The sequence below is a fragment of the Tasmannia lanceolata genome, unplaced genomic scaffold (genome assembly GCF_043159265.1).
Source record: "Tasmannia lanceolata isolate RefF3 unplaced genomic scaffold, GAP_Taslan_0.1 ptg000019l, whole genome shotgun sequence".
Classification (NCBI taxonomy): domain Eukaryota; kingdom Viridiplantae; phylum Streptophyta; class Magnoliopsida; order Canellales; family Winteraceae; genus Tasmannia; species Tasmannia lanceolata.
The window spans coordinates 3,399,464-3,427,392 of NW_027518696.1; the positions used below are offsets into that span (position 1 = coordinate 3,399,464).

The window sequence follows — 27,929 nt, forward strand, 5'->3', positions numbered from 1 at the left end:
TATGTTCGAGGAAACAGTATTAAATGTGTATAAAAGGAAGACTTCGTGGGTTGATATTGCATTGTGGTTTAGAGGATCACAAACCCTCATCCTTACTTGTTAGAAGAGAGTGATAGTGAGTCCAGCTTGTTAAAGATGAGACCAAGCTTTCTTCAGTTAGTTTTTGTAGTACTTTTTGGAGTTTTAGGGGTTTGTCATGGAGGTCACTTGAAGAAAAACTTCTACAAGCACAGTTGTCCTGATGCTGAGGAGACTGTGAGGAACATCACTTGGAGCCATGTTGCAAGCAACCCAGTGTTGCCTGCTAAACTCCTGAGGATGCATTTCCATGATTGCTTTGTTAGGGTATATATTCAAAGTTCCAAACATATGAAGTACTCAATACGTACTGTTTAAGCTTTTACATAATACCTTACGAAAAATTAGAATGTGTCTCACTATGATGTTGGTTATGTTGGCCTTACTTTGATTTCGATTCTTGGTTCTATTTTTTATTCTGATTCTAATTATTTTGGCATCTGACATAAATTTTTTTTTTTTTTTAAATTTTTTTAAAGTAGAATCATATTTGGTTGATAGGATTGATGAGATATGGGTACTTTGGTCATTTTCTGATGTAGGGGTGTTTTGGTCAATTTCTATGAAAAATGAGTGCTTTAGGTTTTTTTTTTTTTACCTCTTTTAGAGTTTTTAATTTTTTTAATTTTGTCTCAAAACATTTTTCTCGAATATATCCAAATGCAACCTTATATGTTCGCCCCTCTTGTTCTTCTTTCCCTAAAAAAATAACATTTCTACCTCTTTTTGTTATCTTTCCCTGAAAATGATGGGGTGAAAGATCATGTTCCTAAGTTATTATTATCATATACACATAAGTTTAATTTATGAATTATGCACACAATTTGTAAATGTGTATTTATGAATATTTGGTTTGGCCGGTATTTGTACTAATTACATTTTGTTCAACTATTTTTTCAGGGTTGTGATGCTTCTATATTATTGAATTCTACTGCGAATAACACGGCAGAAAAGGAAGCAATTCCAAACCTGACTATAGCTGGTTTTGATTTCATTGATGAAGTGAAGTCCCAACTGGAGGATCTATGTCCCGATACTGTTTCATGTGCTGATATCATTGCTCTGTCGGCCAGGGATGCTGTTTCCTTTCAGGTAGGTTGAACCGAGTAGGAAAAAATCTCATATTTTGTGCACACAATATTCACAATTGTCTAATCAATTTAAAGGTGGTACTCCCATCATACCACCTTTAAATGTTTATATACCCATTCATCATATTATTTCTCCTAGTGTAAAAGAGTAGTGGGCCCTACATGAAAGATACACTAGAAGGGACTGTCCCAAGAAACAAAGGAGCCAATATATAATTTCCATTTAAGAAATGTTAACACGGTTAACAATATCTTTGTCTGCTAATTTTCCCAGTTAGAAGTTGACTCGAGTTTATGGAATGCAGTTCAATAGATCCATATGGAAAGTGCTAACCGGTAGAAGAGACGGCAACATTTCACGTGCCTCGGAGGCCCTCGCCAACATACCTGCCCCTTTCTTCAACTTCAGCACATTGAATAGTAGCTTCGCCAGCAAAGGCCTCTCCATCAAGGATCTCGTAGTCTTATCAGGTATAGTTAAACAATAAGTGCGGCCCAGTGCACGAGGCTCCTGCCATTGTGGGATCTTGGAGGGCTAGATGTACACAGCCTTACCCTTGCTTTGCAGAGAGGCTGTTTCCATGACTCAAACACGTATCCACCAGGTCACAATGGAGCAACCTTACTGTTGTACCAAGGCTTTCCATCTATAGTTAAACAATAATGTCTGTAAAATCGTCTTAACTGATATAGACTCAAAAACATGTCCATATTCATAAAAATGGATATGATCGGTGTCATTAAATCACTTGCACCAACCTTTTGATCTAAGCAACTTATAGATCACCCCCGATTTGATCGGCCGGTTGTAACATGGGACCTCTGCTTTCTTGCTAGGTTGATGGACCCCACAATAATCGGTTTCATATTGGTTTTGACAACTTATGCCAAATACTCAATGAAAGTGGTTACACTAGATCAGAAACAAACTTCCCCCCAAAATCTTTTTAGTTAAATAGAGAACAGATGAATATTCAGATACCCCTTTTGATTAGGGTTAATCACGGATTATATTTATATCAATACAAAGCTTATGTATTATATTACAACTGAAATACTCTCTTAATTATAACTTTGGCCTTGGGCAGGTGCACATACCATTGGAGTAGGGCATTGCAATTTATTCAGCAATAGACTCTACAACTTCACTGGCAAAGGGGATGCAGATCCTTCTCTAAACTCAACTTATGCCGATTTCTTGAGAACTAAATGCCCAAGCCTTTCGGACACCAACGACACGGTACCCATGGACCCTAAAACCCCTCTATCCTTTGACAACAACTACTATCCAAACTTGAATTTACACCAGGGGCTCTTTACGTCTGATGCTGCACTCCTCACGAATGATGAGTCAGGCGATATCGTCGATGACTTGCTCGATTCGGAGGATTTCTTTGAAGCGTTTAGGAAATCTATAAAGAAGATGGCAGCGATCCAAGTTCTTACCGGGGATTCTGGAGAGATTAGAAAGCAGTGTGGCGTTATAAACAGCGTTGCAGACTTTAGTTTGATTCAATATGAGTAATGCATGTTTTGTGAGTGACTTGTGTTACTAAATATGTTAATAATGGGAACCTTTATAGTGGGTGATCAAGGCATGAATAAAAATTTCCATTAATGGTAGAATTTCACTCTTTGTTAAGCCCTAAATTTTCAGTTGTAGTCAATCAAAAATAGAGATTTAACAGTTGATGAATATATCCAGTGGGTTAAAACAATCAACAATAGGTTCATGTTTGTTTGATTTCAGGCAAGTTTGAGATGGATATTGCAGTTTTTGGAGGGTGTTACTTTTCTTTGGTGTTTGTTAGAGAATAAGATCATATCTTCTAAGATCTGACCATTGATTTGATTGGGTGGTAGAGTAAGATATGTAGGCCTGATTAGGCAACTAGATTAGATTTGGTTTATCTCTTTCCATATAAACTCTTTCTATATTTATCCCTGTGAGAGTTTATATAAACATTCCAAGGGCTCTCTGTAGTTCATCTACGAAATGCAAGTTTAGAGAAATTCCTAAACTTATCATGGTATCAGAGCTGACCAAGCAGGTAATGACATGACATTAGTTTTTTTTTTTTTTTTTTTTTCCGTAGATATATATTTTGATAATCTTCCTTGTATCAAACATATGGGGAATGCATGTGATTACGGGGAATATTTGGACTTCTTCAAAATATTCTAAGTTTTTTAATGTAATTTAGAGACCCATATGATATTGTAGACACCCCATTTTGACCGTGCTCTAAATCTTCCAATTTTGTGCAAAACCCCATCAAATCAATGAGTTAGGGTCCCAAACTTTACCCTCAGCTAGATTAGGGTCTCACCAAGATCCCTGAAAATTTCGTCGAAATCCGAGCGCGTTTGCATAGCAAACGAGTCAAGCAAGGTCGTAGTGTAAATACATATAAGGGGGGTGATTTATCCTGATTGGTGCAGAGCATGGATTGAATAAGACAAGATTTCTCCGCACGCTCATCAGAAGTTCACGCAACCGCGCGCTTATAAAAAATGGTAGTGCCAATATCATCACCTAAACATGCTTATAAATATGGATTTAAGCTCATTTAAAAGAAAAAAAAAAGAAACTTATCAGAGCTTTTGCAGAGAGAGAGCGAGAAAGAAAAATCCCAAACCCCTTTTTCTCTTTCACCATTCTTTCTGGTCGTACTCCGATCAGACTCCGGTTGAGCATTATCACCTTCTTCTCAAGGTTTTGCTACCTTGCGTTGTTTTCAAACCTTAAAATTGAATATTTTACCTTGCAAGCCTCAATTCTAGCGGAAGAGATAGATTCTAGATCTAGAATCTCAGATCTGAGAAATAAGAAGCAAATCTTGAAAATCGGAGTTTCGTTTTCTCTAAGCTAGAGAGATAAAGCGGGAACGAGAGAGAAAAATCCGATTCAATCCCTAAACCTTAATTTCTTCTTCTCCGGCAAAGTCTCTACTGGATTTCTTTATCCGTGCATTAATTTGAGAAAGCGATCTTATTTTCACTTGAAGAATCCAGGTAATCTTCTTTCCTTGTTATTTTGTTCGTGATTAGAATATATTCAAGCTAATTAGATAAAGTTATTACTGTATGTCTTATGAAAATTGTTTAAGGTTATATCTGGAGTGGAATAAGTAGTCAACATGTTATGATTGTTACTATAAAGTTTTGTTTGAGTTAATCTGCTGAGTTATACTCTTTTGATCCTGGATTTTGATGCTATGGGGTTTTGAGAGAAAATGAAAATCTATCCAAATGTTATATTTAGTTCATCACATATGTGCAAGATAAAAAAAAAAACTAAAAATTAAGATCACTCTGTTTAGTAGCTATTTCTGATCATATTGTGTTCATCATTTTTACAAAGCGTGAGCTGTTGATATACTAGTAAATGTCTTTATTAGGGAAAATAATTAAAATAATTCATTGAAAGTATCCAAAAGTTTTGGCATATGAGATCATTTGCTTGCTTAATCAGGGGTGCTAAATGTAGTAGAACTGATGATTATAAGTTGCTTACAAAGCCATTTTTTTTTTTTTGCATAAGGTAATAATTTTTTTTTTTCTGGACCTAACCTATAATGTCCAAATGATCATTATATAAAGGGATATAATTTGAAATTATTTTGAATGGTATATAATAGTCATCTTGTGTGAATAGAGTTATATGAGCATAAACTGGAAAAAGTACCCTTTATATTTGATTAACACATTTATGTGTAAATCTTAGGTAAGAAAGCATGCATATTCCATTGTTTAGAGCGGTACTATTAAGGTATTTGTTTGTTTTTGGTGTTTCAGGGACGTTTCTGAATTTTCACAGAAATTGGAGCTAAAAAGATGAAAATTCAAAGAAAATAGCTATTCACACATGTACCATTCTTAGATGTTCACACCAATGGGCCGATTGTGGGTGTTATAAAGTGGATGGTTCGGATCATCCATTTGATGGCTCACCAAACGGACCGTTTAGATCATCTCATGCTTCCTATGGAATGATTTATAGGACATGTCCCATTTATCTTGTGGCCCTAACAAATTGAACGGTTTGGATTAGCTCCATGATGCCCAGCTCTCACACACACTCTCTTTCTCTTATTTTCATAGTGGAGCCCATGAGTAGCTAACAAATTGGACGGTTTGGATCAACCAACGAAAATAATTTGAGGGCCATACCCAATTTACATTGTAGTCCAACAATTTTGACCGTTTGGATCAGCTTGGGAGAATATGTTTGTGCATAGAGGGGCAGTTTTGCCATTTAAGATTGAATTGGTTTGAGTGGGCTGTGCATATCAATTGAGAGTGGGTTGATGGATTTCGATTTCAATGGATGGGCTGGACAAAGTGGTTCGGATCATTGTGGGGAGTTTCTTTTAGGAGAAATAACATGTTACGTTGTGGCTCAACAAGTGGACAGCTAGCATCATCCTATCTAGCTGGTTCGAGAGCAACCTATTCACATCCGTGTGGCTCAATAAATGGACGGTCAAGATCATCATATGAAAATTATTTTTAGCACCACCTACCGACATGTGCTTAATTAGATGGTTGAGTTAATACCATAGTGTGCATAGTGTGCTGTATAGTCCTTTAAGAAAATAGAAAGCTCGGTCCATAAATGATGCCCCATGTTAAGAGTGCTAAGTGTGTGAGCATGCCAAGTGTACAATTTTCCATCTAATATTTACTTCTTTGGGCTTAGGGTGCAAGTTAATTTCTGTTTTAAAGAGCCACAAGCATACGGCTCGTTGCTATCTTGGACCCGGGTATAGAGGCTGAGAATCATCCTAACCTTAATAACATTGAGCGGCTATAGTGGGAAGTATCTGAGCATAATTAAATACTATTCTATAAGGCAAACCTGCTTCTCTCTATGCCTTGTTTACAAAATTGAAAGTGTTATTTTTAGAATCCATGGAAAGGCGATGACAGGTTTCTCTCAATTGTGGAACGTTGAATTCCTCTCTCTCCAATAAAAAGAAAAGAAAAAAAAAGAAAGTGGCACAGCTCTTTCATCGTAAAAAGAGATAGTCAATCTTGGAAGGTGAGGTGGCTGCTGAATTTTGGGCAAGCATAATCATCCGATTCTAATTGGGAGAGCTCTAATTTGTCCGTGGGGAAATGTCTAAGTTAGGAAATTCTCATTGCTGCTAATATCATTTTATAATAGGAAATATTCTAAGCAATGAAGGAAGGAGGATGAATGGAGAATAGCAAATTGCCATTTCGGAGGAGGTGATGATAATTGTTTTCGGTTGGGGTGCAACTAACTCTCTCCTCATATAAAAAAGAACCGAACAATACTCTTTTTTTTTCTACACTCTATTTTAATCTCTTGCTCTCTCACTTTTGCTCTCTCTTGGCTCTTATTCTCTCTACCACTCTCAAGCACTCTCTCTTGTTCTTTCTTGTTTTCTTCCATCTTTTTATCTCTTCAACCAAAGATCAACCATCCAAGGCTCCACTCCAAGGTGACATCAAGAGACGGAGAAGGACAAGTTGGCCGTTGCTTGAAGGAGAAAAAGAATAAGTTTTTCTTTTATTTTGTTCTTTATTTCAAGCTTCAATTTGATGTATTTTTAGTTTATTTGCCCATTAATGAAGAAGTTATTTTCTTTTTCTTTTTCTTTTTAAGTTCTTATATGGCACTTCTTCCCTTCTCTATCCCCTTTATTTTTGTTTCTTTCGCCTTCTCCATGAGTAGCTAAACCCACTATACTTAGGGTTTAGATGAAGCCATGGGGAAGGATCAAGAATGAGAAGTAATTAAAACCAGTGGCTTATCTAACAAATTATGTAGGGTTTTGTTTCTGTACAAATCCCAATCATCCATGCCATTGGCTTTCCCCTTTCGTATGGATGATTGTTGATTGACAAAGATTAAATTCTATATAATTAATATAAATTAGAGGGTTAATTCGATTAAATACTCATAAATAATGACATCTTTTAGATCTTATTATTTATTGACTGTTTAGTTGGATTTTCAACCTAATTCAAGAATTGTTTTAATTAATCAATCTAATCCAAACCCATGGTGGATTCTAACCCTAAGTAATATTTTATATTGAATTAAGATTTTTACATTATTCCAAATTACTTTTGCAATTTTCCAATTAACTTAGGCCTTTAGAATTTTAGTTTTCTAATTAAATTAGATAAGTAGTTAATCAAGATCATTAGAATTTTGGTACACTTTGCCTAAATTAAGATTTCTAAATCAAGATCGTAGTTGAATTTGATTCTTAGATTGAATAGAATACACGCTTATATATAGTGTTGGCTCCGAGGTCTAAGTCCACGGAAATCCTGAGTCCATTCCAGGCAACATTATATCATAGCTAGTATTCTAATCGGTACAAGAATAGGATTGACAACTAGATTTCTCTTCCCTGAGTTCGACCCGTATTTACACGATCCGTGCACTTGCGGTTATTTAATATCTCAAACAAGTTTTTGGCGCCGCTGCCGGGGAAGAGAGTTGCATTAGAATCTTAATTATTCGAAGTGTTAGATTAGTAGTTATTTTTATTTTAGTTATATTTTTTGGTTTCTTGGCTATCTATCTCTCTTACTTGGTTTTCCTGTGTTTATGAGTGAAGGTTGGGTGCGGAACTCGGCCAATCGACTAGAAAGAGCAAACCGGTTAGAGACGGAGGAAGACATCGAACCAAATCCAAATCAAGTAGCCATGGCGGAAGAACAAGAGCCGCCAAAGAGTTTACGCGATCGCTTCTATCCGGCCCGAACCGCGCAACCTTCTTGCATTAGATTGCCGGTTGCGCAGGGCAATAATTTTGAGCTAAAATCGCAATTTATTTCTTTGCTTCCTCATTTTCATGGCCTCCCTTCGGAGGATGCTTATTTATTTTTGCGTGAGTTTGAAGATGTATGTGCTTTAATTAAGATGCAACAACTTACCGATGATGCGGTAAAGTTGCGGTTTATTACGTTTTCACTCAAGGAGGGAGCTAAAAAGTGGCTCTATGGCTTACCAACGAACTCCATCACCACTTGGGAGGAGTTCGCCGTCGCTTTCCTAAAAAAGTTTTTTCCATTACATAAAACTAATAAGCTTAGGAACGATATTTTACAATTCAAACAAAAGCCATTAGAGTCATTTTCTAAGTTTATGGAGAGGTTCAAGGACCTACTCCAAGAGTGTCCTCACCATGGAATTGATGTGTGGCATTTATGCCAAATTATTTATGAGGGCATAGATTACCAAACAAAGCAACTTCTTGAGTCCATGTGTCCTAACGGTTTTACATCTTTCACAGATGAGGCCGCGGCATGGAACTTCTTACTTGATTTGGCGGAAAAAACAAGAGAGTGGGAATCCACTCAAGAAGGTGAGAGAGCCAACACAGGTAAGGGATTTCTAATAGAGGGTGCCGTGGCTAAGGAGGCCCATCTTGATAGCCTAATCAAAAGGCTAGAAGCAATAGTTGTCAAAGGACCTTCACAGGTCCATCAAATTGCACATAGTGTTCCTATGTGCAATTGGTGTCAAGCCACGGACCATGGCATGGAAGAGTGCCCAACTCTTGCTAAATTTGGTAATTCTAATGAAAATGCAAGTGCCATGGTTTTAAATAATCCATATAGTAGCACATATAATCCGGGATGGAGGAATCATCCCAACTTTTCTTGGAATCAAGGGAATTATCAAGGAGGGCCATCAAATTTCCAAGGTCAAGGCAAATTTGGCCAACCTAGGCCCACCTTCCCTTCTATGAATGTTCGACCACCCCTAACAACACCTCCACCTTTTCAAAACCCAATTTTAAATAATGTTTCAAATCAGCAACCATCGGGTTTTCCAAAACAAGGGGAGTTGGCACGCATAACTTCCTTAGAAAAGAGCATAGAACTTCTCACTAGCACTTTCATGACAAGCCAACACAATATGGAGAAGCAAATCTCCCAACTTGCCATGGCCTTGCATGAAAGGGAAAAGGGGAAGATGCCAAGTCAACCAATTCCTAATCCAAGGAATGTGGCCATAAATGGGAATCAACAACCACAGGTAAATCAGTTGAATCCCATGCAACCAAACTTGCCGCAGCAGGAGCCCTCCGATCACTGTAACGCTGTATTTGCTTTAAGGAGTGACAGAGAATATCAAAGGGAGGAGGGCAGATCCGAACCTTCTAAAGATGCTCAAGAATCTCCAATTAAGGTAAGTAAAGAGTCATCCTCCATTGGTTCAGAAGAAGAGCCCGAACAGGTAAGTACAGAGCAGGCAGTTTCTCCACCTGAAAAAGAGTATGTGCCTAAAGCTCCTTTTCCAAGGAGACTTGCTAATAATAAAAATGTGGCTGCTAAGGAGAAAATTTTAAATATGTTTAAACAAGTGCAAATTAATATTCCATTGTTAGATGCGATTTCCGAAGTCCCGACTTATGCCAAAGTTTTAAAAGACTTGTGCACACAAAAGCGCAAGTCTAATGTACCCAAGAAGGCATTCTTGGCTGCAAACATTAGTTCCATCTTGTCTCAACAGATGGTGGCTAAGTACAAGGACCCGGGATGTCCTACCATTGCATGCACTATTGGAAATACTCATATTAATCATGCTCTTTTAGATTTAGGGGCCAGTGTGAATTTATTACCTCTTTCTGTTTTTAAACAATTAGGATTAGGAGAACTCAAACCCACCACCGTCACTCTTCAGTTGGCGGATAGATCAATGAAGAAACCGAAAGGGATGGTTGAGGATGTCCTAGTTAAAGTAGGAGAGTTCTTATTTCCTGTAGATTTCATTGTGCTAGAAACTGAGCCCGTTGCTAATATCAAGGATCAAATTCCTATAATTCTTGGTAGGCCTTTCCTTGCTACGAGCAACGCCTTAATTGATTGTAGAAATGGTTTAATGAAATTAACTTTTGGGAATGCTTCCATGGACTTTAATGTTTTTAGATTAGGTAAGCAACCTAATTTACAAGAAGAAATTAATATGTTGCACTCCTCTCCTGAGACTAATTGTGAAAATATTTTGAATGCAGGATTTGAAGAAGCTCTGGATGAAGAAGGCTTGGAGAATGCAAGAGATATAGGGGACTCCTTTTCTGATGACCTTAGCATCCAACAAATAGAATTTGGAGCATCCCTATCTCCGCCCCTTCCCAAGCCTCCACCCAAAAAGGCCCCACAGTTAAATTTGCCGCCTTTGCATTCAAATTTAAGAAAAGCATATTTGGGTAAGACTTGCACATCTCCTGTGACAATCAAAATGGACTTAAACTCGACCCAAGAAGAAGAGTTAATTAATTTTTTAAAAGAAAATAAGGACTCTACTTGGAAGGACAAGTTTCATTTACTCAGATTGAAGTCCTTTGTTGAGTTACCAAGATCTAATTTAGAAGAGGTCATGGATCTTCATGAGCCTCTTTATTCAAATCTCTCTTAAAGAAAAAGGTACGCCCCTCTCTTCTCTTTATTGTCCTTGTTTCTATTTTTGCATGCATTGAGGACACTGCATGATTCAAGTATGGGGGGGGGGGTAGCTTTTAGAAACTTTCTTTTCTAATCTTTTCTATAGTTAAAGTTAGAAAATTTCCTTTCTTTTTTATTTTTGGTAATTTTTCGCAAATTAGAAAGAACTTGGTATTCTTAGAAAGAAAGTTGTTCTCTTATTTTAAGAAATAAAGTTAGTGGATATTTTAATTTTGGAATTTGAAAAATTAGAAAGAATACTTTCCTTTCTTAGTTTTGTTTGCTTTTGGAATCTTTCTTTTAAAAGGATTTGAATAAGAAATAGAAATAGAAACTTGCTTTTTATATGGTATGGATAAAAAGGAAAGAAAGGTTGAAACAAAAGAAAGAAAGAATGATTTTTTAGAAAGTTTGCTTCTTGATTATAGTTTTGATTTGTAGCCTTTTTGACTTGAGCTATTAAGTCTGAAGGGTTTTTATGCCTAGTTCCTTAAAGCCAACTGGCTTGAGAGCAACTGACTGAAAACTCCATACATGGGTCAATTAGAAAGCTTAATGAATCAAAGCATTGCACATAATCAAAGGTAAAGCTTGAACTCATATGCATCAATGTCTATGACATATGCAAATCAAAGATTAGTCGGACACTGCTTAGTAGCCTGGGTGTCTGGTGCATGCCCTGCATGTCATTCACGCCAAAAGCAGCAGAGGATTACAAAAAAAAAATGAGTTCTATTCTTAGAAACTATGGAAAAAGTTGAAAGAATGGTGGACCATATAAATTTGTAAGTTTTCTACGAAGTTTCCGAATCAAATTTCTTTTATGGTACGATTACATTAGAGGCAAGTTTAAGGGAGCAAAGTACGACAAATTCAAAAGAGGATTCCTTGATTAAAATATTTTTCTAATTTTTTCCAACTTGGGATAGGATGCAAAGTTTAAGTATGGGGGTATTCTTGTTCTTCTATTTTGAGTAATTTATCAAAGAAAAATGATTAGAAATTTTTGGATTTACTCTATAGTAAGATTGGGAAAGAAAAGTTTATTTTTAGAATTTTGTGTGTATATTCACTGCAAACACTCACGAGACACAACTCGTCCACTAGGGTAACCTAGGGGTTTAAAGGCTTGTTGCACGTGCTAAGTGCAATCGTGATTCCTACGAAAGTGAGTTAGGATTTTATTTTTATTTAGTTTTTGTGTTGGTTTTAGTTTTTGTCCTTGTTTGCTTGAGGACAACCAAACCTTAAGTATGGGGGAATCTGATTAACACATTTATGTGTAAATCTTAGGTAAGAAAGCATGCATATTCCATTGTTTAGAGCGGTACTATTAAGGTATTTGTTTGTTTTTGGTGTTTCAGGGACGTTTCTGAATTTTCACAGAAATTGGAGCTAAAAAGATGAAAATTCAAAGAAAATAGCTATTCACACATGTACCATTCTTAGATGTTCACACCAATGGGCCGATTGTGGGTGTTATAAAGTGGATGGTTCGGATCATCCATTTGATGGCTCACCAAACGGACCGTTTAGATCATCTCATGCTTCCTATGGAATGATTTATAGGACATGTCCCATTTATCTTGTGGCCCTAACAAATTGAACGGTTTGGATTAGCTCCATGATGCCCAGCTCTCACACACACTCTCTTTCTCTTATTTTCATAGTGGAGCCCATGAGTAGCTAACAAATTGGACGGTTTGGATCAACCAACGAAAATAATTTGAGGGCCATACCCAATTTACATTGTAGTCCAACAATTTTGACCGTTTGGATCAGCTTGGGAGAATATGTTTGTGCATAGAGGGGCAGTTTTGCCATTTAAGATTGAATTGGTTTGAGTGGGCTGTGCATATCAATTGAGAGTGGGTTGATGGATTTCGATTTCAATGGATGGGCTGGACAAAGTGGTTCGGATCATTGTGGGGAGTTTCTTTTAGGAGAAATAACATGTTACGTTGTGGCTCAACAAGTGGACAGCTAGCATCATCCTATCTAGCTGGTTCGAGAGCAACCTATTCACATCCGTGTGGCTCAATAAATGGACGGTCAAGATCATCATATGAAAATTATTTTTAGCACCACCTACCGACATGTGCTTAATTAGATGGTTGAGTTAATACCATAGTGTGCATAGTGTGCTGTATAGTCCTTTAAGAAAATAGAAAGCTCGGTCCATAAATGATGCCCCATGTTAAGAGTGCTAAGTGTGTGAGCATGCCAAGTGTACAATTTTCCATCTAATATTTACTTCTTTGGGCTTAGGGTGCAAGTTAATTTCTGTTTTAAAGAGCCACAAGCATACGGCTCGTTGCTATCTTGGACCCGGGTATAGAGGCTGAGAATCATCCTAACCTTAATAACATTGAGCGGCTATAGTGGGAAGTATCTGAGCATAATTAAATACTATTCTATAAGGCAAACCTGCTTCTCTCTATGCCTTGTTTACAAAATTGAAAGTGTTATTTTTAGAATCCATGGAAAGGCGATGACAGGTTTCTCTCAATTGTGGAACGTTGAATTCCTCTCTCTCCAATAAAAAGAAAAGAAAAAAAAAGAAAGTGGCACAGCTCTTTCATCGTAAAAAGAGATAGTCAATCTTGGAAGGTGAGGTGGCTGCTGAATTTTGGGCAAGCATAATCATCCGATTCTAATTGGGAGAGCTCTAATTTGTCCGTGGGGAAATGTCTAAGTTAGGAAATTCTCATTGCTGCTAATATCATTTTATAATAGGAAATATTCTAAGCAATGAAGGAAGGAGGATGAATGGAGAATAGCAAATTGCCATTTCGGAGGAGGTGATGATAATTGTTTTCGGTTGGGGTGCAACTAACTCTCTCCTCATATAAAAAAGAACCGAACAATACTCTCTTTTTTTCTACACTCTATTTTAATCTCTTGCTCTCTCACTTTTGCTCTCTCTTGGCTCTTATTCTCTCTACCACTCTCAAGCACTCTCTCTTGTTCTTTCTTGTTTTCTTCCATCTTTTTATCTCTTCAACCAAAGATCAACCATCCAAGGCTCCACTCCAAGGTGACATCAAGAGACGGAGAAGGACAAGTTGGCCGTTGCTTGAAGGAGAAAAAGAATAAGTTTTTCTTTTATTTTGTTCTTTATTTCAAGCTTCAATTTGATGTATTTTTAGTTTATTTGCCCATTAATGAAGAAGTTATTTTCTTTTTCTTTTTCTTTTTAAGTTCTTATATGGCACTTCTTCCCTTCTCTATCCCCTTTATTTTTGTTTCTTTCGCCTTCTCCATGAGTAGCTAAACCCACTATACTTAGGGTTTAGATGAAGCCATGGGGAAGGATCAAGAATGAGAAGTAATTAAAACCAGTGGCTTATCTAACAAATTATGTAGGGTTTTGTTTCTGTACAAATCCCAATCATCCATGCCATTGGCTTTCCCCTTTCGTATGGATGATTGTTGATTGACAAAGATTAAATTCTATATAATTAATATAAATTAGAGGGTTAATTCGATTAAATACTCATAAATAATGACATCTTTTAGATCTTATTATTTATTGACTGTTTAGTTGGATTTTCAACCTAATTCAAGAATTGTTTTAATTAATCAATCTAATCCAAACCCATGGTGGATTCTAACCCTAAGTAATATTTTATATTGAATTAAGATTTTTACATTATTCCAAATTACTTTTGCAATTTTCCAATTAACTTAGGCCTTTAGAATTTTAGTTTTCTAATTAAATTAGATAAGTAGTTAATCAAGATCATTAGAATTTTGGTACACTTTGCCTAAATTAAGATTTCTAAATCAAGATCGTAGTTGAATTTGATTCTTAGATTGAATAGAATACACGCTTATATATAGTGTTGGCTCCGAGGTCTAAGTCCACGGAAATCCTGAGTCCATTCCAGGCAACATTATATCATAGCTAGTATTCTAATCGGTACAAGAATAGGATTGACAACTAGATTTCTCTTCCCTGAGTTCGACCCGTATTTACACGATCCGTGCACTTGCGGTTATTTAATATCTCAAACAATATTCTTTCAATTTTTCGATATATGTACCCATGATTTATTCCTGAATGAAAGTATAGAGTCAGTCTTTTGATCTGATCCTAATTGATATCATCTTAAAATCTTTGAGTTTCATATTATACGAAAAAGCATGCCTAGCTGATTCATTTTGAGGATATATTTTGACATTTTGGACAAAATCTGGATGTTCATTAGGGAGTGGTTAGAATCTTATAGGTCAATGTCAGTGGTTTGTCATTTTAGAGCATGTTCTCAATCTATTTTGCATGAATTTTGACCCAATGCTTTTCATTCAACTTGCGCTTTATACATATCAATCACTAGATTGTAGTGATCCTTGGGTTTTAGTCTTTCTTGACTCTTTTGAGCTCCTAGTTTTGAAGCAATATTATATATCCACTGCTTTATAGCTGATTCATTTCCTTTACAATTACTAACTCATTAGTTCTGAGACCTCATATGATTTTCTTTTGTTGGCTAGTGTTGTTTTCCCTGCCATGCTTATAATGGGACAAGCTGAGATGAATCCTTACTTTTAGTGGTAATCTTAATAGTCATAAAAGAACTCCAGCTGAGAAAGCTATCTATATCATTTTGTAGTAAATTTTTTGGTAGAAGAGAAGTTAACAGGAGTAATTTCATTTAGCTCATGATAGATATTTAGTCACTCTCATTTAATTCCATATCTTTGTTGCTTCTCTAATTGACTCATAAAGCTACGGAATTATAAGGTTGTTCTACTTTGTAGTCATGAATATGGGAAAATATTATTACAGTTATTTCATTTGTAAAGTTTTAAATGTTATTTATGAGCCGGTCTATGTGATGTTTGATATTGAGCTCTCTCTATTTTAGCTTTGAATTGTGAGCATATGAGGTTTTGATAAAGTAATCATCAAAGATAGCTGTCTTACTTAGAAGACCATTTCATAACTTTGATTTTTTTTTTTTTACTTAGGATTAATCCAATTTTGTAGTTAACTGCTTAGACTAATCGAAACAGTTTTGATACGGTTGTCATTAAATTACATATTTTGTCTTGATTTGGGCTATATGCTTGGGTAGTATAGCTGAAGGATAAATCAAATGTTTGAAATGAACATTATATTTTCAATTTTTTAAGAATAATTAGGGGTGGTTGATATATATATTCTTTTGTTCTTGAAAATTTCATCTTCTCAGTGACTATTATCGTGTCCCTTCAATTGATATTCCCTTCCTTATTTGGACATGTCAAAAGTTTAGTATTTGTCAAACCATGTAAAAGTTTAGTATTTGTCTATATTCATGTGTATTCTTTCTGTGTGGGTTATTTTCAAATTTATTATAAGTTAAGCTAATTTTTTTTTTTTTTTTATATATCATGAGATTTTACAGGTAAGTTCCTTGTTGAATTTATGAGAAACTCATGAATTGTCTTTCTTGTTTCTTATGTTTTTTTTTTTTTTTTTTATGGTTATTGTTTTCAAGGCTAATGATAGACAAATTATATAAAGTTAGCACTATATCATTCCTTTTACTCAATAGTTCAATCTGGATTAGTGTTTTATAAAGTATATAATGATTAATAAACGAAACAGTATATATACTTGATACATGACTCATTTGAGTAGGTTGGAGATAGTGGTTTAAACATAATAGAATTTTCCCAAATCTTATTATTGAGTAAATGATTATATATATATATAAATATTTTTAAGGAAATGATGCTTGATAAGATAATGCATAGCCTGCAACTTGTTTTCATTTCTTGTTTGAAGATATCATGTTCATTGAAGTCATTTAGGATTTAGTTCACCCTTATTTAATTTAATTTGCATTATTAATAGTTTGACTTACCCACTTCTGGATGATAGTACATAATGTTATTTAAGAGAACTCTTTTGATGACTGAGACAAAAAGCTAAAAACTCGGATTGCTTGCATTGTGAAAATTATGATATATATAAAAATGATTTGTCTTGGCAATTTTATATTCTAGTATAAGATAATAATGTTTAAGGAAATCATTATTGATGTCCACAAGGTACGTAATGCAGCTTGGGATTCATATCCCAAGTCCAGCCAAACCTTTAAAAATAAACATTTCAAACCTTCAAAAAATACAAAAATTCTTCAAAATATTTTCAAAAAGATCTTCCCCTAGAATTAGGAGTCTGTCCTAGATGTTTGGGGTGTTTTAGAGTTAGGAGTCTGTCCTGATTGTGTTGGTATGGTGTGTCTTGTCGTGTGAGTGTCCCTAGAGTTAGGAGGCCTCAAGTCCTGGTCGGTTATAAATTTAGTCGAACCGATGGCTAGAGTAGGAAGCATATAGTCAGCCCATGGTTTTCTTTAGGATGCACAGCCTAGTTATACATAAGATGTAGGGTCCACCTGCATTAGCTTAAGGTTAATCAACTTGCATTAGTTAGGGCATATAGAGAGTCCTAAAAATTACAATTCACCTGAACTTAAGCAATCGTACAAAAAGCTTTAAAAATTATTCGAGTTTAGTGGATCGAGTCTAGGATAGCGGTTCTAGATGGTTAGGCATCGTAGTTATAATAGGTCATCGAACTACGTTGATTCTGATTCTTCCCGAGGCCGGGATACGTAGAGCAACCAGGGTGGATGGCCATTCTGGTCCGAGTCAAGTATTGCATTAGAGTTTTAGGATTCGTCTTGTCGAGTCATGTATAGAGTTGAATTGTGTTGTGTGTTTTGTTGTGTTTTCTTACTTTCATGTACAGATCCTATACTTTTAGCTGTAGCATGCATGTGTTTGCACACCAGAACTTAGACACCAATTAGGTATGACATTCATAATCTAGTTATTCTCAGGTGACACTTATTTTATTTCTTTTATGTGTGCTTATTAATCATCTCCGAGACATGCATGATTAGATAGACGTCTTCTCGGAGATATTCGTTCCCATTTTATATGATTTTCGCCCAAAACTCTTCAAAATCATTAAGTAAATGGCATAAGAGACCAGGTGTTTGCACTTGGGCAGATGAGGTGCTCTTCAGACCTTCCAAATTCGTAACCAGGCACGAACCTTCTTTTATATCTCTGGTTATCCATTGCAACAGAGCATAGTATGGAATCCAGGGCCCACTTTCTTGGATGACGACTCTTCTTTGTTTAAGGTACGCCTCGAATCTGGGCTAGTCCCCGAATAGAGAGGTATCTCATCTTATATCGCCACTCATGCTGTGAGAGACACCTTCTTTCGAGAGTTCCTTGGTAGAGCTCTCCATTCACGTGGATGATTCCAGAGAGGGAGACTTCTTTCTGGGGGGGCTCGTCCCCCCGCCTCTCTCGGATCGGGGTCCACAGATATTTTGGGATGTCTTATCGAAAAGTACCCATGGGTCTTTATTTTTGCTTCTCTCTCTCTCTTAAAAAGAACATGTTATTTTATGGTATTCCGTGATTATAGGCATTCAAATTTTGATGTACTTAACTGAAAACCTATGACATATTGGTTTACCCATGTGTTGTTTTGTTTGTAGTTGGGATTGTATCTATGAGTCATCCGTTTTCTGCGAATATTAAAAATAAATTAATGAAACATCTTCCACCACTTCCGTCTCTCTTTCTTGCCTTGTGCATTGCACGGTGGTTCTACCAAGTTTTAAAACAAATTAATGAAACATGTTCCATCATTCGAATTCTTCATGAATTCATACTGGGCAGGCGAGTTATGAGTGGGATCATCGCAGGGATCCCACAACTCATCTTGTCGGACTCAAAGATTACCCCTATGATCAAACTCAGTAGTCTAACAACGATCGCATTTAGTCAAATACCAGCAGAGAATAGCCCTGAAGATTAATGTGATATACCTTTTATGATGGTTTAAAATTTAGGTTCGGTAACCGTTTCGGATCCCACCAAAAATCGAAATTTCGGTTTGAATTTTCGTGATTTGGTTCGAAATTCTGGACCGAAATTCCAAAATTTCAGCCAAAATTTTGTAACACTTTTTTTTTAAAAGTAAATAATGGCATTTAATCGAAATTTAGGACCGAAATTACCGAAATTTCAGACCGAAATCCAAAATTTGGTAAATGGTGAAAAATGAAATTTCTGTAAATTTCAGTTTCGGTCCCCACCGAAATCCAAAATTTCGGATTTCGGTCGAAATTTAAAACCATGCCTTTTATTGATCAACCTAGATAGACACAAATGCATTAGCTAATTCCATTCTAAACATAAATGCATTATGGGTGGCTATTCTCTCATGCAAAATATGTTGGATATTCCTTTAAATTTATCCAATAAATTTCACAAAATCAATCAATTAATAAAGGTTTATTAAATAGATATTGCTTTTAGGGTATTTACACTAACTCCATGTACTTCTTAAGTTTTGAGGCGACGTTTTCCCACTCTGGTTTGCTCTTCAGTCAATGGAAATATGTTGTTGATCTTCTTGAAAAGATGAACATGCCCAACGCTAAACATTTGTCGCCACCAATTTCCAATTGTTCTAAGCTCTCCGTATATTCGGGTACTACATTTCTTGACGGAATAAAATGTAGCCAAATAGGTTGTGGCTCTCCAGTATCTTCTTCTCAGTGCCAAATATTATGTTTCAGTGAAAAAAGTAAAGGAAAAATTGCCAATGGGGGACACCAAAATATGAGAATTGCCAATGGGGGACACTCTTTTGACATATTATGAAGGGGGGTCGAAAACGGAATTTGCAGGAAAACCTGACCAAAATGCCCCTAGGGGGTATCAAGTCCAATACAGATCCTTCCCTTGCGGCTGTCAAAAAGTTGAGCGAAATTCAAAGAAATGATAGCTGGCATACTAATTTGGATAATTGCTCTCTTCACGAAGAAAAAAAAAATCCTAGCCAGAGGTATTTTCATTAAGGAAAACAAAAACATCACCGTATGGAAGCCTACTGTGGACGGTGTCTTCTCAATAAGAAGTGCTTGCCATACTCTCCGAAGTCACTATCCTCATGTTCCCTAGGCTAAATCCTGCTGGTTCATGGGTCATGTCCCAAAGCATGCGATGGTTGTTTGGAAAGCTCTCCAAAATAAACTCCTTACGAAGGACAAGTTGCTCATCTTCCTCCCTCACATCGATACTAGATGTAATCTCTGTCATGCCCATATGGAATCAGTTGATCACTTATTCTTTCAATGTGGGTACTCTTGTTGGATTTGGAGATCAGTCCTATGGATATTCAATAGTCAAAGAAAACCTCAGAACTCCCTACAACAAGAAGAAGCTTGGATCCGTATTAAATGGCAAGGGAAGAGCCAAGCTGCAATTGCACTTTGAATTGCACTTGCATCAGCATTATGTAGAATTTGGAGTGCAACAATAGGCACTTTGAGAACAAAAAGCTACACAAGCCAGTTGTTCTTAAGATGATCATTCAAGATGTAAAAGATAGAATCAACTGGCTTCAACTACATGACGAAGATATCTCTGAAAGAAAGAACATTGCTTCCCTATTTGGAGACAAGTTCAGTGTAAAACAATCACTAACCAAGCAATGCTCCTAGATCCCACCAGACCCTAGAGAATTTAAGCTGAACACTGATGCGTCCCTGGATAGCGAAGAAGGAGGGTTGGGAGAATTAATCCGTTATGATAAAGGTATGCTTATATCAATGTATTCCACGAACATCAACAAGAACGAGATTTATGAGATGGAGATTATGTTTATCCAAAAAAGAATTGCCCAAGCCATTACTATGGGAATTAAGAATTTTTTTTTTGAAATGACAAATTTTATAAAAGAATCAGAAGGGACACCCGAAAGGGAATACCCAAAGTTACAGAACAAAAAATAAAAAACTAATTACACAATGAATACGACATCAAATAGGTAATTATTCAGGCCAATTCATCGAGTTGCATACCACCCCTCTTCTAGCCAACGCATCCGCCTTCTCGTTAGCAGACCTTCTAACATGAATCAACTCAATATCTGATTCCGCCTATATATCTTCCATTTCGTCAAAAAGATCCAAAAACCTCCAAGGTGGAGCCACCCCACCCCTCAGCCACGGATAACATTAAATGAAAATTTGGATTGAATCTGAATCTGTGGATGTCATTAATGGCAAGACAAACCTCCTTGGAGGAGGTTAGACCTCATTAATTAGATTCGAGACACTCTTCCTTCAACTCGTGGAAAATCACCCATATTTGGAGAGAGGCCAATGCTGTTGCTGATATATTGTCCAAAAGATCATGGACGTGGAAGGGTGGGCTTATTCCTCTTGCTCTCTGTCCCCAAAACCTGTTAGAATGCTTGACGTTGGATAGAGAAGGTTCTTTGTATCAAAGATTGTAATTTCCTTATATTTTCTTGTATTTGTTCTCTGGTGGGGGTTTTTGCCTAAACCCCAACTTATCAATAAAAAAAGGTAAAAAGGGCTAGGGGTTATCAAGTACGTAAAAAGGGATTAGCAAGTTCATGGAGATTTGATAACCCTTGTTCAGACTTGATAACCCTATTGAGAACTTGATATCCTCGGGCGAGATTTGATAACCCTGTTTAGGTTAGAGTTGTTAAATCATGTTTAGACTTGTAAACCAGTTGATAACCCCATTTTAGACTTGATAACCCCTAGGGGCATTTTGGTTAGGTTTTCCCGCAAATTCCGTTATCGACCCCCCTTTATAAATTTTCAAAGGAGTGTCCCCATTGGCAATTCCCGTATTTTGGTGCCTCCCGTAGGCAATTTTTATAAATTCATGCATCGTCCTACCACAGAACATTGGCCTACTGTCAAGTTGATTCTGTAGTATCTTAATCACAGCATGCATTTTTACGTGTTGATTTACTGAGGCCGCGACGACCGGTTTCAAGACTAATCCGATGCTAACTAGGCTAGATTCCCATATGGTTTTGGTCTTTTCCTCACAACTTATTTTCTTGCAGCTCTCGTACGTAAATAATTAATGGCAGCGCAACAACCTAGCACACTGTAATACTGAAGAGGAAAACCACTCCTTAACTAAAACGTGTGTCAAACTTATTTGGATACAAGTACTCTTATGTAAGCTCGAAATCCTTCTCATTCCCCCAATAATGTGGTGTGACAATGCATGCACCACATATTTGATAGCAAATCTTATGATCCAGTGTCGCATGATTCATAGGGCTGCAAATGAGTGCGATGTTCGGGCTCGGCTCGTTTAGTTTTTATAAAGGCTCATGTTTGGCTCGGCTCGTTTAGTTTTCGAGAAAGCTCGGCTCGGCTCGGTAAGTGGAACGAACTGAGCTTAAGCTCGGCTTGGCTTAAGGCTCGTCTCAAGAATGATAAAAACATACATATGTGGGATTTGAACCCAAACCCCCTCTAAACCCATCACCTTAACCACTCGACCAAGCTTTCATTTGTGATAAACAACCCACATTCTTTTATTTTATATATAAAAAGAAAACATAATTTAAGCTTTAAAGCTCGGCTCGGCTCGTTTATGAACCGAGCCTAAAAAGCTCGCGAGCTTTTCCGAGCCAAACTATACAAAGCTCAAGTTCGGCTCGTTTATTTGGCAAGCCTAATTTTTGGGCTCGAGTTCGGCTCGTTTAATAAACGAACGAGCCCGAGCCGAGCTTTTAACGAGCCGAACCCAAACATGTTCGCAAGCCGGCTCGGTTCATTTGCAGCCCTACGCATGAAGCATGTGAAAATTGACTTTTACTTTGCACATGATCATGTGGCCGATGGTTTGCTCCATGTTGGATATGTTTCAACCAAAGATCAGCTCATTGACATTCCGACTAAGGCGTTCCCTTAGGTCTCTTCAATCTTCCCTCCGACAAATTTTAACTTACTGATGGTGTGCTTCGTTTGAAGGGAAACAACCAATTTGGTGAAGAATTTGGATTCTTTCCAATCTCTTAGATTACACTAGTTGCTATCAAAACCACTGGTAACTATTTTTGTCACCAACCACATTTGCAAACATGTATATATAAATCTATATAATATATGCTCACACTTCTAGAGATATTTGTCAATCGTGTGATCGAGAGAATATCTTAATATGTTTTTTGTCAATCACCTTCGCGGGCCTGCAGATTGGGACGAGTCACCAATCTTTTCTCGTGATTAACTCATTAAAGCCCCTTCCCTTAATTGATAATTTAAGCCATAATTTACTTCGGATTGAATAAGAGCATGCCATAGGTTAGCTAGTAGTTTGTCTACTTCACCTACAAGATTCCACACCAAGTAATGCCGTCCTTACATTTTAATAAAATTGATAGATGGAATAACCTCGTCCTACCCTTCATTAACATTTAATTCTTTCTTAAATAATAAGATAAGATTAGGGTCACATTGTGATCTCACTTTAAATATATGATTACAATGGAGAAACTCAACGCCAAAATATATATATATATATATATATATATATATATATATATATATATATATATATATATATATATATATATATATATAAAGGGGTAAGGTGGTTATGGGTGAGCAAAACAAGTGTAAGAACCAAGCGCAATATGGTTAGAGCCCAGTAGCCGAATGTATCACATGATCTTAGTGATTTTCTCAATCTAGTTAATTAGGAGCATGATTTGAAATCATCCACCCCTAAGTCTATGCTTCAACGGGAATCACACTAGGATAGGGTAGATTGATACAATAAAAACTTACGGAAAAATGCCGGCCCGCGGTCACCCATCATATATGGAGTAAATTACTCGCTTTAGGGGAATGGCAAATTTTTCATTTACTCTTTTTTTTTTTGTCTTCTCAAGAAAAAAACAAACAATTATGTGGTCAATCCTCTCCAACCAACGATGTAATTTACTTTAGTCAATTATGTGGAAGGTGATAAAATGGCCTAGTCTCATTTCTCTTCAATCGAGGGGTTTATGGATATTATCTCACTCAACTTATGTGGCCTGGCCCTATGATGATATGTTCAAAGCATCCAGACTGTATATTGCGATTTTCGTCACAAAGATTGGGTCAATGAATTTTTGTATGATTCACTCTAGGGTTTTGTATTCCCCCCCTCTTTTGTTCTCGAGGCAATTAGGTGGTTAGTCCTCCTCCTGACTTCTTAAATCGACCTATAATATTTTGAGGTCTGCCCGGGCTGCATTCTTTTCCAAGTTAAAAAATGAATTTTTGTATGATGAATGCCAACCGTCCATCATTTGTATAAATATGCAGAAGATACCCAAAATCACGTTCTCTAGCGTCACGGAACCTACGTTGTTGTTTCCTTGCAATCAATCTTCAACGCCCTAGTTTTTTTTAAATCCACTTCATGAGCAAGAAAAGCTTTTCATCTAAAGTAAAATCTTAGAGCTTTCTTAATATTTTATTAGTATTTGTCTAGGCAAAATGTATATGGAAAGCTTTGACTTCATGACCATGAAAGCCTTTTCTTCTAAATTAAAAATATAGAGCTGTAATATTTTATGGGATTTGCTAGTGACCAACGCAGAAAGGCATTTCCCGGCTGGCTGTTGCATGTGTGAGCAGCCTCACAGGCTCATTTTTCAGCAGGTCTTGTCATATTCATTCAAAATCATCTGACGTGGTTGTTCTCACCTGTAATAGTCAGCCACGAAATGCCTTTCTGCAATGGTCCCTAGCGGCCCAATGCACGAGGCTCTCACCATTGCGGGGTCTGGAGAGGGCTAGATGTACGCAGTTTTACCCTTGCTTTGCAGAGATGTTGTTTCAGTGACTCGAACCCGTGACCACCAGGTCACAATGGAGCAACCTTACCATTGTGCCACGGCTCACAATGGAGCAACCTTACCGTTGTTTCCGTGACTCGAACCCTCCCATATTTTATTAGCTTATTTCTAGGCATTTTTTTAGGTCTCTCTCTCTCTCTCTTGCGCACGCGCCCCGTGAGGGGTTAGAATATATGTAAATATTTAGATTAGATAGTCCGAAAATGATGCTCCACCTCCTATCTCATCACTTCCACTCTCCTTAATTTGCTTGTCTTCTCCTGAAAATGAAGTCTTTTTCTGGAAAAGTCAATGAAAATGGGGTGGAAATGCTGGAACTATCATTTTCCAGAGATGTTACATAATAATTAAAAATGGGAGCTAATGTGAGTGTCCATGTGGGCTTCTCCTCATGGATAAATTAAAGGTTTATAGCAGGTTGCTGTGTATTAAAAAAGGCACTTTCTTATGAATTATGCCTCCCCCACCCCCAAAACCCTCTCTAGGTAGAGGGGTTGACTTGTGTTCAACAAAGACGGTTGCCTAGCTGTTTTCATAAGAGTATCAATGTTTAGTTTATGTGGGAGGAAAAAATATTAGATGTGTATAAAAGGAAGACTTTATGGGTTTCCATTGCATTATGGTTTAGTCTCTAAAACCCTTTTCATTGTCTGTTGCAAGAGAGTAAAGTGAGTTCAGCTTGTTGAAGATGAGGCTAAGCTTCCTTCAATTAGCTTTTGTAGTAGTTTTTGTAGTTTTAGGGGTTTGTCATGGAAGTGGGTTGAAGAAAAACTTCTACAAGCATAGTTGTCCTGATGCTGAGAAGATCGTCAAGAAACTCACTTGGAGCCGTGTCGCCGTCAACGTGACTTTTCCGGCGAAACTCCTAAGGATGCATTTCCATGATTGCTTTGTTAGGGTACTAAAATTTTCAAACATATATATGAAGCATTCATCATTGTTTAAACTTTTATATAAGCTATAATAGCTTAGGGAAAAAGAATATTTCCACCCCTTTTGTTCATCCTTTCCTAAAAATATTATATTTTTACATCTTTTTATTAACTTTTCTTGAAAATGATTTGAGTGGAAATATCATTTCCCAAAGATATTATTATTACATACATGTATGTCTAATCTATGTGCTGTAAACACAAGTTGTGTGTATATTTATGAATATTTAGTTTGCTATTTGTACTAGCTACATTTTGTTCATCTATTTTTTCAGGGTTGTGATGCTTCTATATTATTGAATTCTACTCCGAATAAGCCGGCTGAAAAAGAAGCACTTCCAAACCTATCTGTAGAAGGTTTTGATTTCATTGATGAAGTGAAGTCCAAATTGGAGGAAAAATGTCCAGGAGTCGTTTCATGCGCAGATATCATTGCTTTGGCTGCCAGGGATGCTGTTTCCTTTCAAGTGAGTTGAACCAAGTGGAAAGAACATAACACTAGTAAAAATGAACCCTAGAAAACATACAATGACTTATATTTTCAATGCATAATAACTATCCTAGAACACCACAATGACTTTTCACAAAACAAGGAACATTAATTTTGATTTACAAATTCCAAAAAAAGATAGCCCTGTGACTAGAGTAATACTATCCACTTGGTCTTGATCAATGATTCAATATATAATAACTATCCATCTTTGTTTATCACCCACTTGGTCTTGATCTATTTCATATTGGGGTGTCCTACATCATACTTATATTTTACACAGTTATGACATAGGGTTATGGGAGGGCAAAGGGAAGAAACCCGAGAGATAGAGAGAGTAGAATCGTAGTAAAAAATGAAAAGTGGGTAAATGAAATTTTGTTTGTCATTTGGAGTAGGTTTTTAAAATAATCCCATTGTCCATTGCTTGAACTATTGGGAAGAAAAAAAATCTTTTGCAAGCTTATTTTTGGTTCTTGGGAGTATTTTTTTCCCCTTCGGGTTTTGTGAAGGGTTATTTTGGTTCCTGGAATTATTTTGGTGCCACCAACCAAACGTGGGTTTCCTGCGAAAATTCCACAAAAGTCCCAAGAATCAAAAAAATTCCGGCAACCAAAACCTCACACTCAGTTTTTGGATTGCAGTTCAAAAGATTTTTATGGGAGGTGCCGACCGGTAGAAGAGATGGCCACATTTCACGTAAGGCGGAGGCCCTCGCCAACATACCGTCCCCTTTCTTCAACTTCACCTCCCTCAAGCACAGCTTCGCTAGGAAAGGCCTCGATGTCAAGGATCTCGTGGTCTTAGCAGGTATAGTTAAATAATGAGATTTTGTATATAATGTGTGCCTAAAGTGCAGTATCTTTCAAAAAGTACAGTGGTCCCACTTCACATGATGATCCAAATTGTTCATTTGTTGGGCCATGACATTAATAGACTCTACCCCATAGATCATGTCCATAGGATGAACCTAACCCTCCTGTCTATAAAGGATTCATAATGTGCAATCCCTCTACAGGTTGGACGGTTAGGAACATCCAATAGAAATGATCTTCGGGGTACAGCTTATTTACGTCATTGACTTGCAAAATCGTTCTCTTTAAAGGTGCATTGTACATGCATGCTTAGATAGTTTAGGTGTGAAGTAGTCCAGCTCCCCAAGTGAAAATTCCTGGCTCCGCACCTTTGGAGGGGGCAGGATTTTAAAACCCTGGTAAAACCAAGAAAAGTCATTGTTTGGATGCAAAGTTTCCAGAGAGAGAGGGGAAGGGATGTTGGGGGGGGGGAGGGGGATGAGAGAGGATTACCTATGAAATTTCTTCCTTTTCGGTTATTTCATATGGCATGTGATGCTATGTCACCAAACAATCAATTGTTACACCTGTCTCTTGTCTGGTAGTTTTTAGCAGTTTCCATGCTACATTGGAAACCAAGCACCATAAAGTTGAAGAAAAGTGATTTTTTTGTTTGTTTGGAAATTGCTTGAGGATGCCTTGCATGTGGCATCCAAACAGAGAAAACATAAAGCTTGAGGAGTTCTGCCGCCCACCCTCAAACCCTAAATGAAGTATCACTCTCTTGAGTAGGCTTCACCATAGATTATATCTATATTACTACAAAGTTTATTTATTAGATTACAACTCAAACAAGTCTCTTTATGTATTGCCTTGACAGGTGCACATTCCATTGGAGTAGGGCTATGCAATTTCTTCAGCAATAGACTCTACAACTTCACTGGCAAAGGGGATATGGATCCTTCTCTAAACGCGACTTATGCTGCTTTCTTGAAAACGAAATGCCGAAGCCTTTCGGACAACACCACCACAGTATTCATGGACCCAAAAACCCCTTTTTCCTTCGGCAATCATTACTATCCAAACTTGAAGATACACCAGGGTCTCTTTCAATCCGATGCTGCGCTCCTCACGAATAGAGAGTCAAACAAGCTCGTCGATGACTTGCTTGTTTCGAGTGTTTTCTTTCATGATTTTAAGATTTCTATAAAGAAGATGGGAATGGTCAGAGTTCGTACAGGGGAGTCTGGAGAGATTAGAAAGAAGTGTACCGTTGTGAACTCTTAAGAATGAACTGGTTTATGTAATGCGTGGTTTCTGAGTGATCTGTCTTATTGAGTTTGAATAATGTGAACCTTTTTAGTGGGTGTTTGGGGCATGAATGAAATG

General features: G+C 37.0%; 1 protein-coding gene and 1 non-coding gene across 2 annotated transcripts; one reads left to right on the top strand and one right to left on the bottom strand.

The window, feature by feature from the left end:
• Window position 1: 1 nt before the first annotated feature.
• LOC143853210 (uncharacterized) lies at window positions 2-27,927 on the top strand. The gene is made up of 11 exons (XM_077362949.1): window positions 2-345; window positions 979-1,170; window positions 1,475-1,640; window positions 2,258-2,691; window positions 9,199-9,399; window positions 9,676-10,096; window positions 10,178-10,325; window positions 25,003-25,222; window positions 25,532-25,723; window positions 26,391-26,556; window positions 27,421-27,927. Exons 1-11 carry the CDS (start codon window positions 136-138, stop codon window positions 27,825-27,827), a joined length of 2,757 nt encoding a protein of 918 aa, XP_077219064.1. The 5' UTR covers window positions 2-135; the 3' UTR covers window positions 27,828-27,927.
• Window positions 8,242-8,348, bottom strand: LOC143853654 (small nucleolar RNA R71). The gene has a single exon (XR_013237264.1). It is a non-coding gene; the product is annotated as a small nucleolar RNA R71 (small nucleolar RNA).
• Window positions 27,928-27,929: the final 2 nt, after the last annotated feature.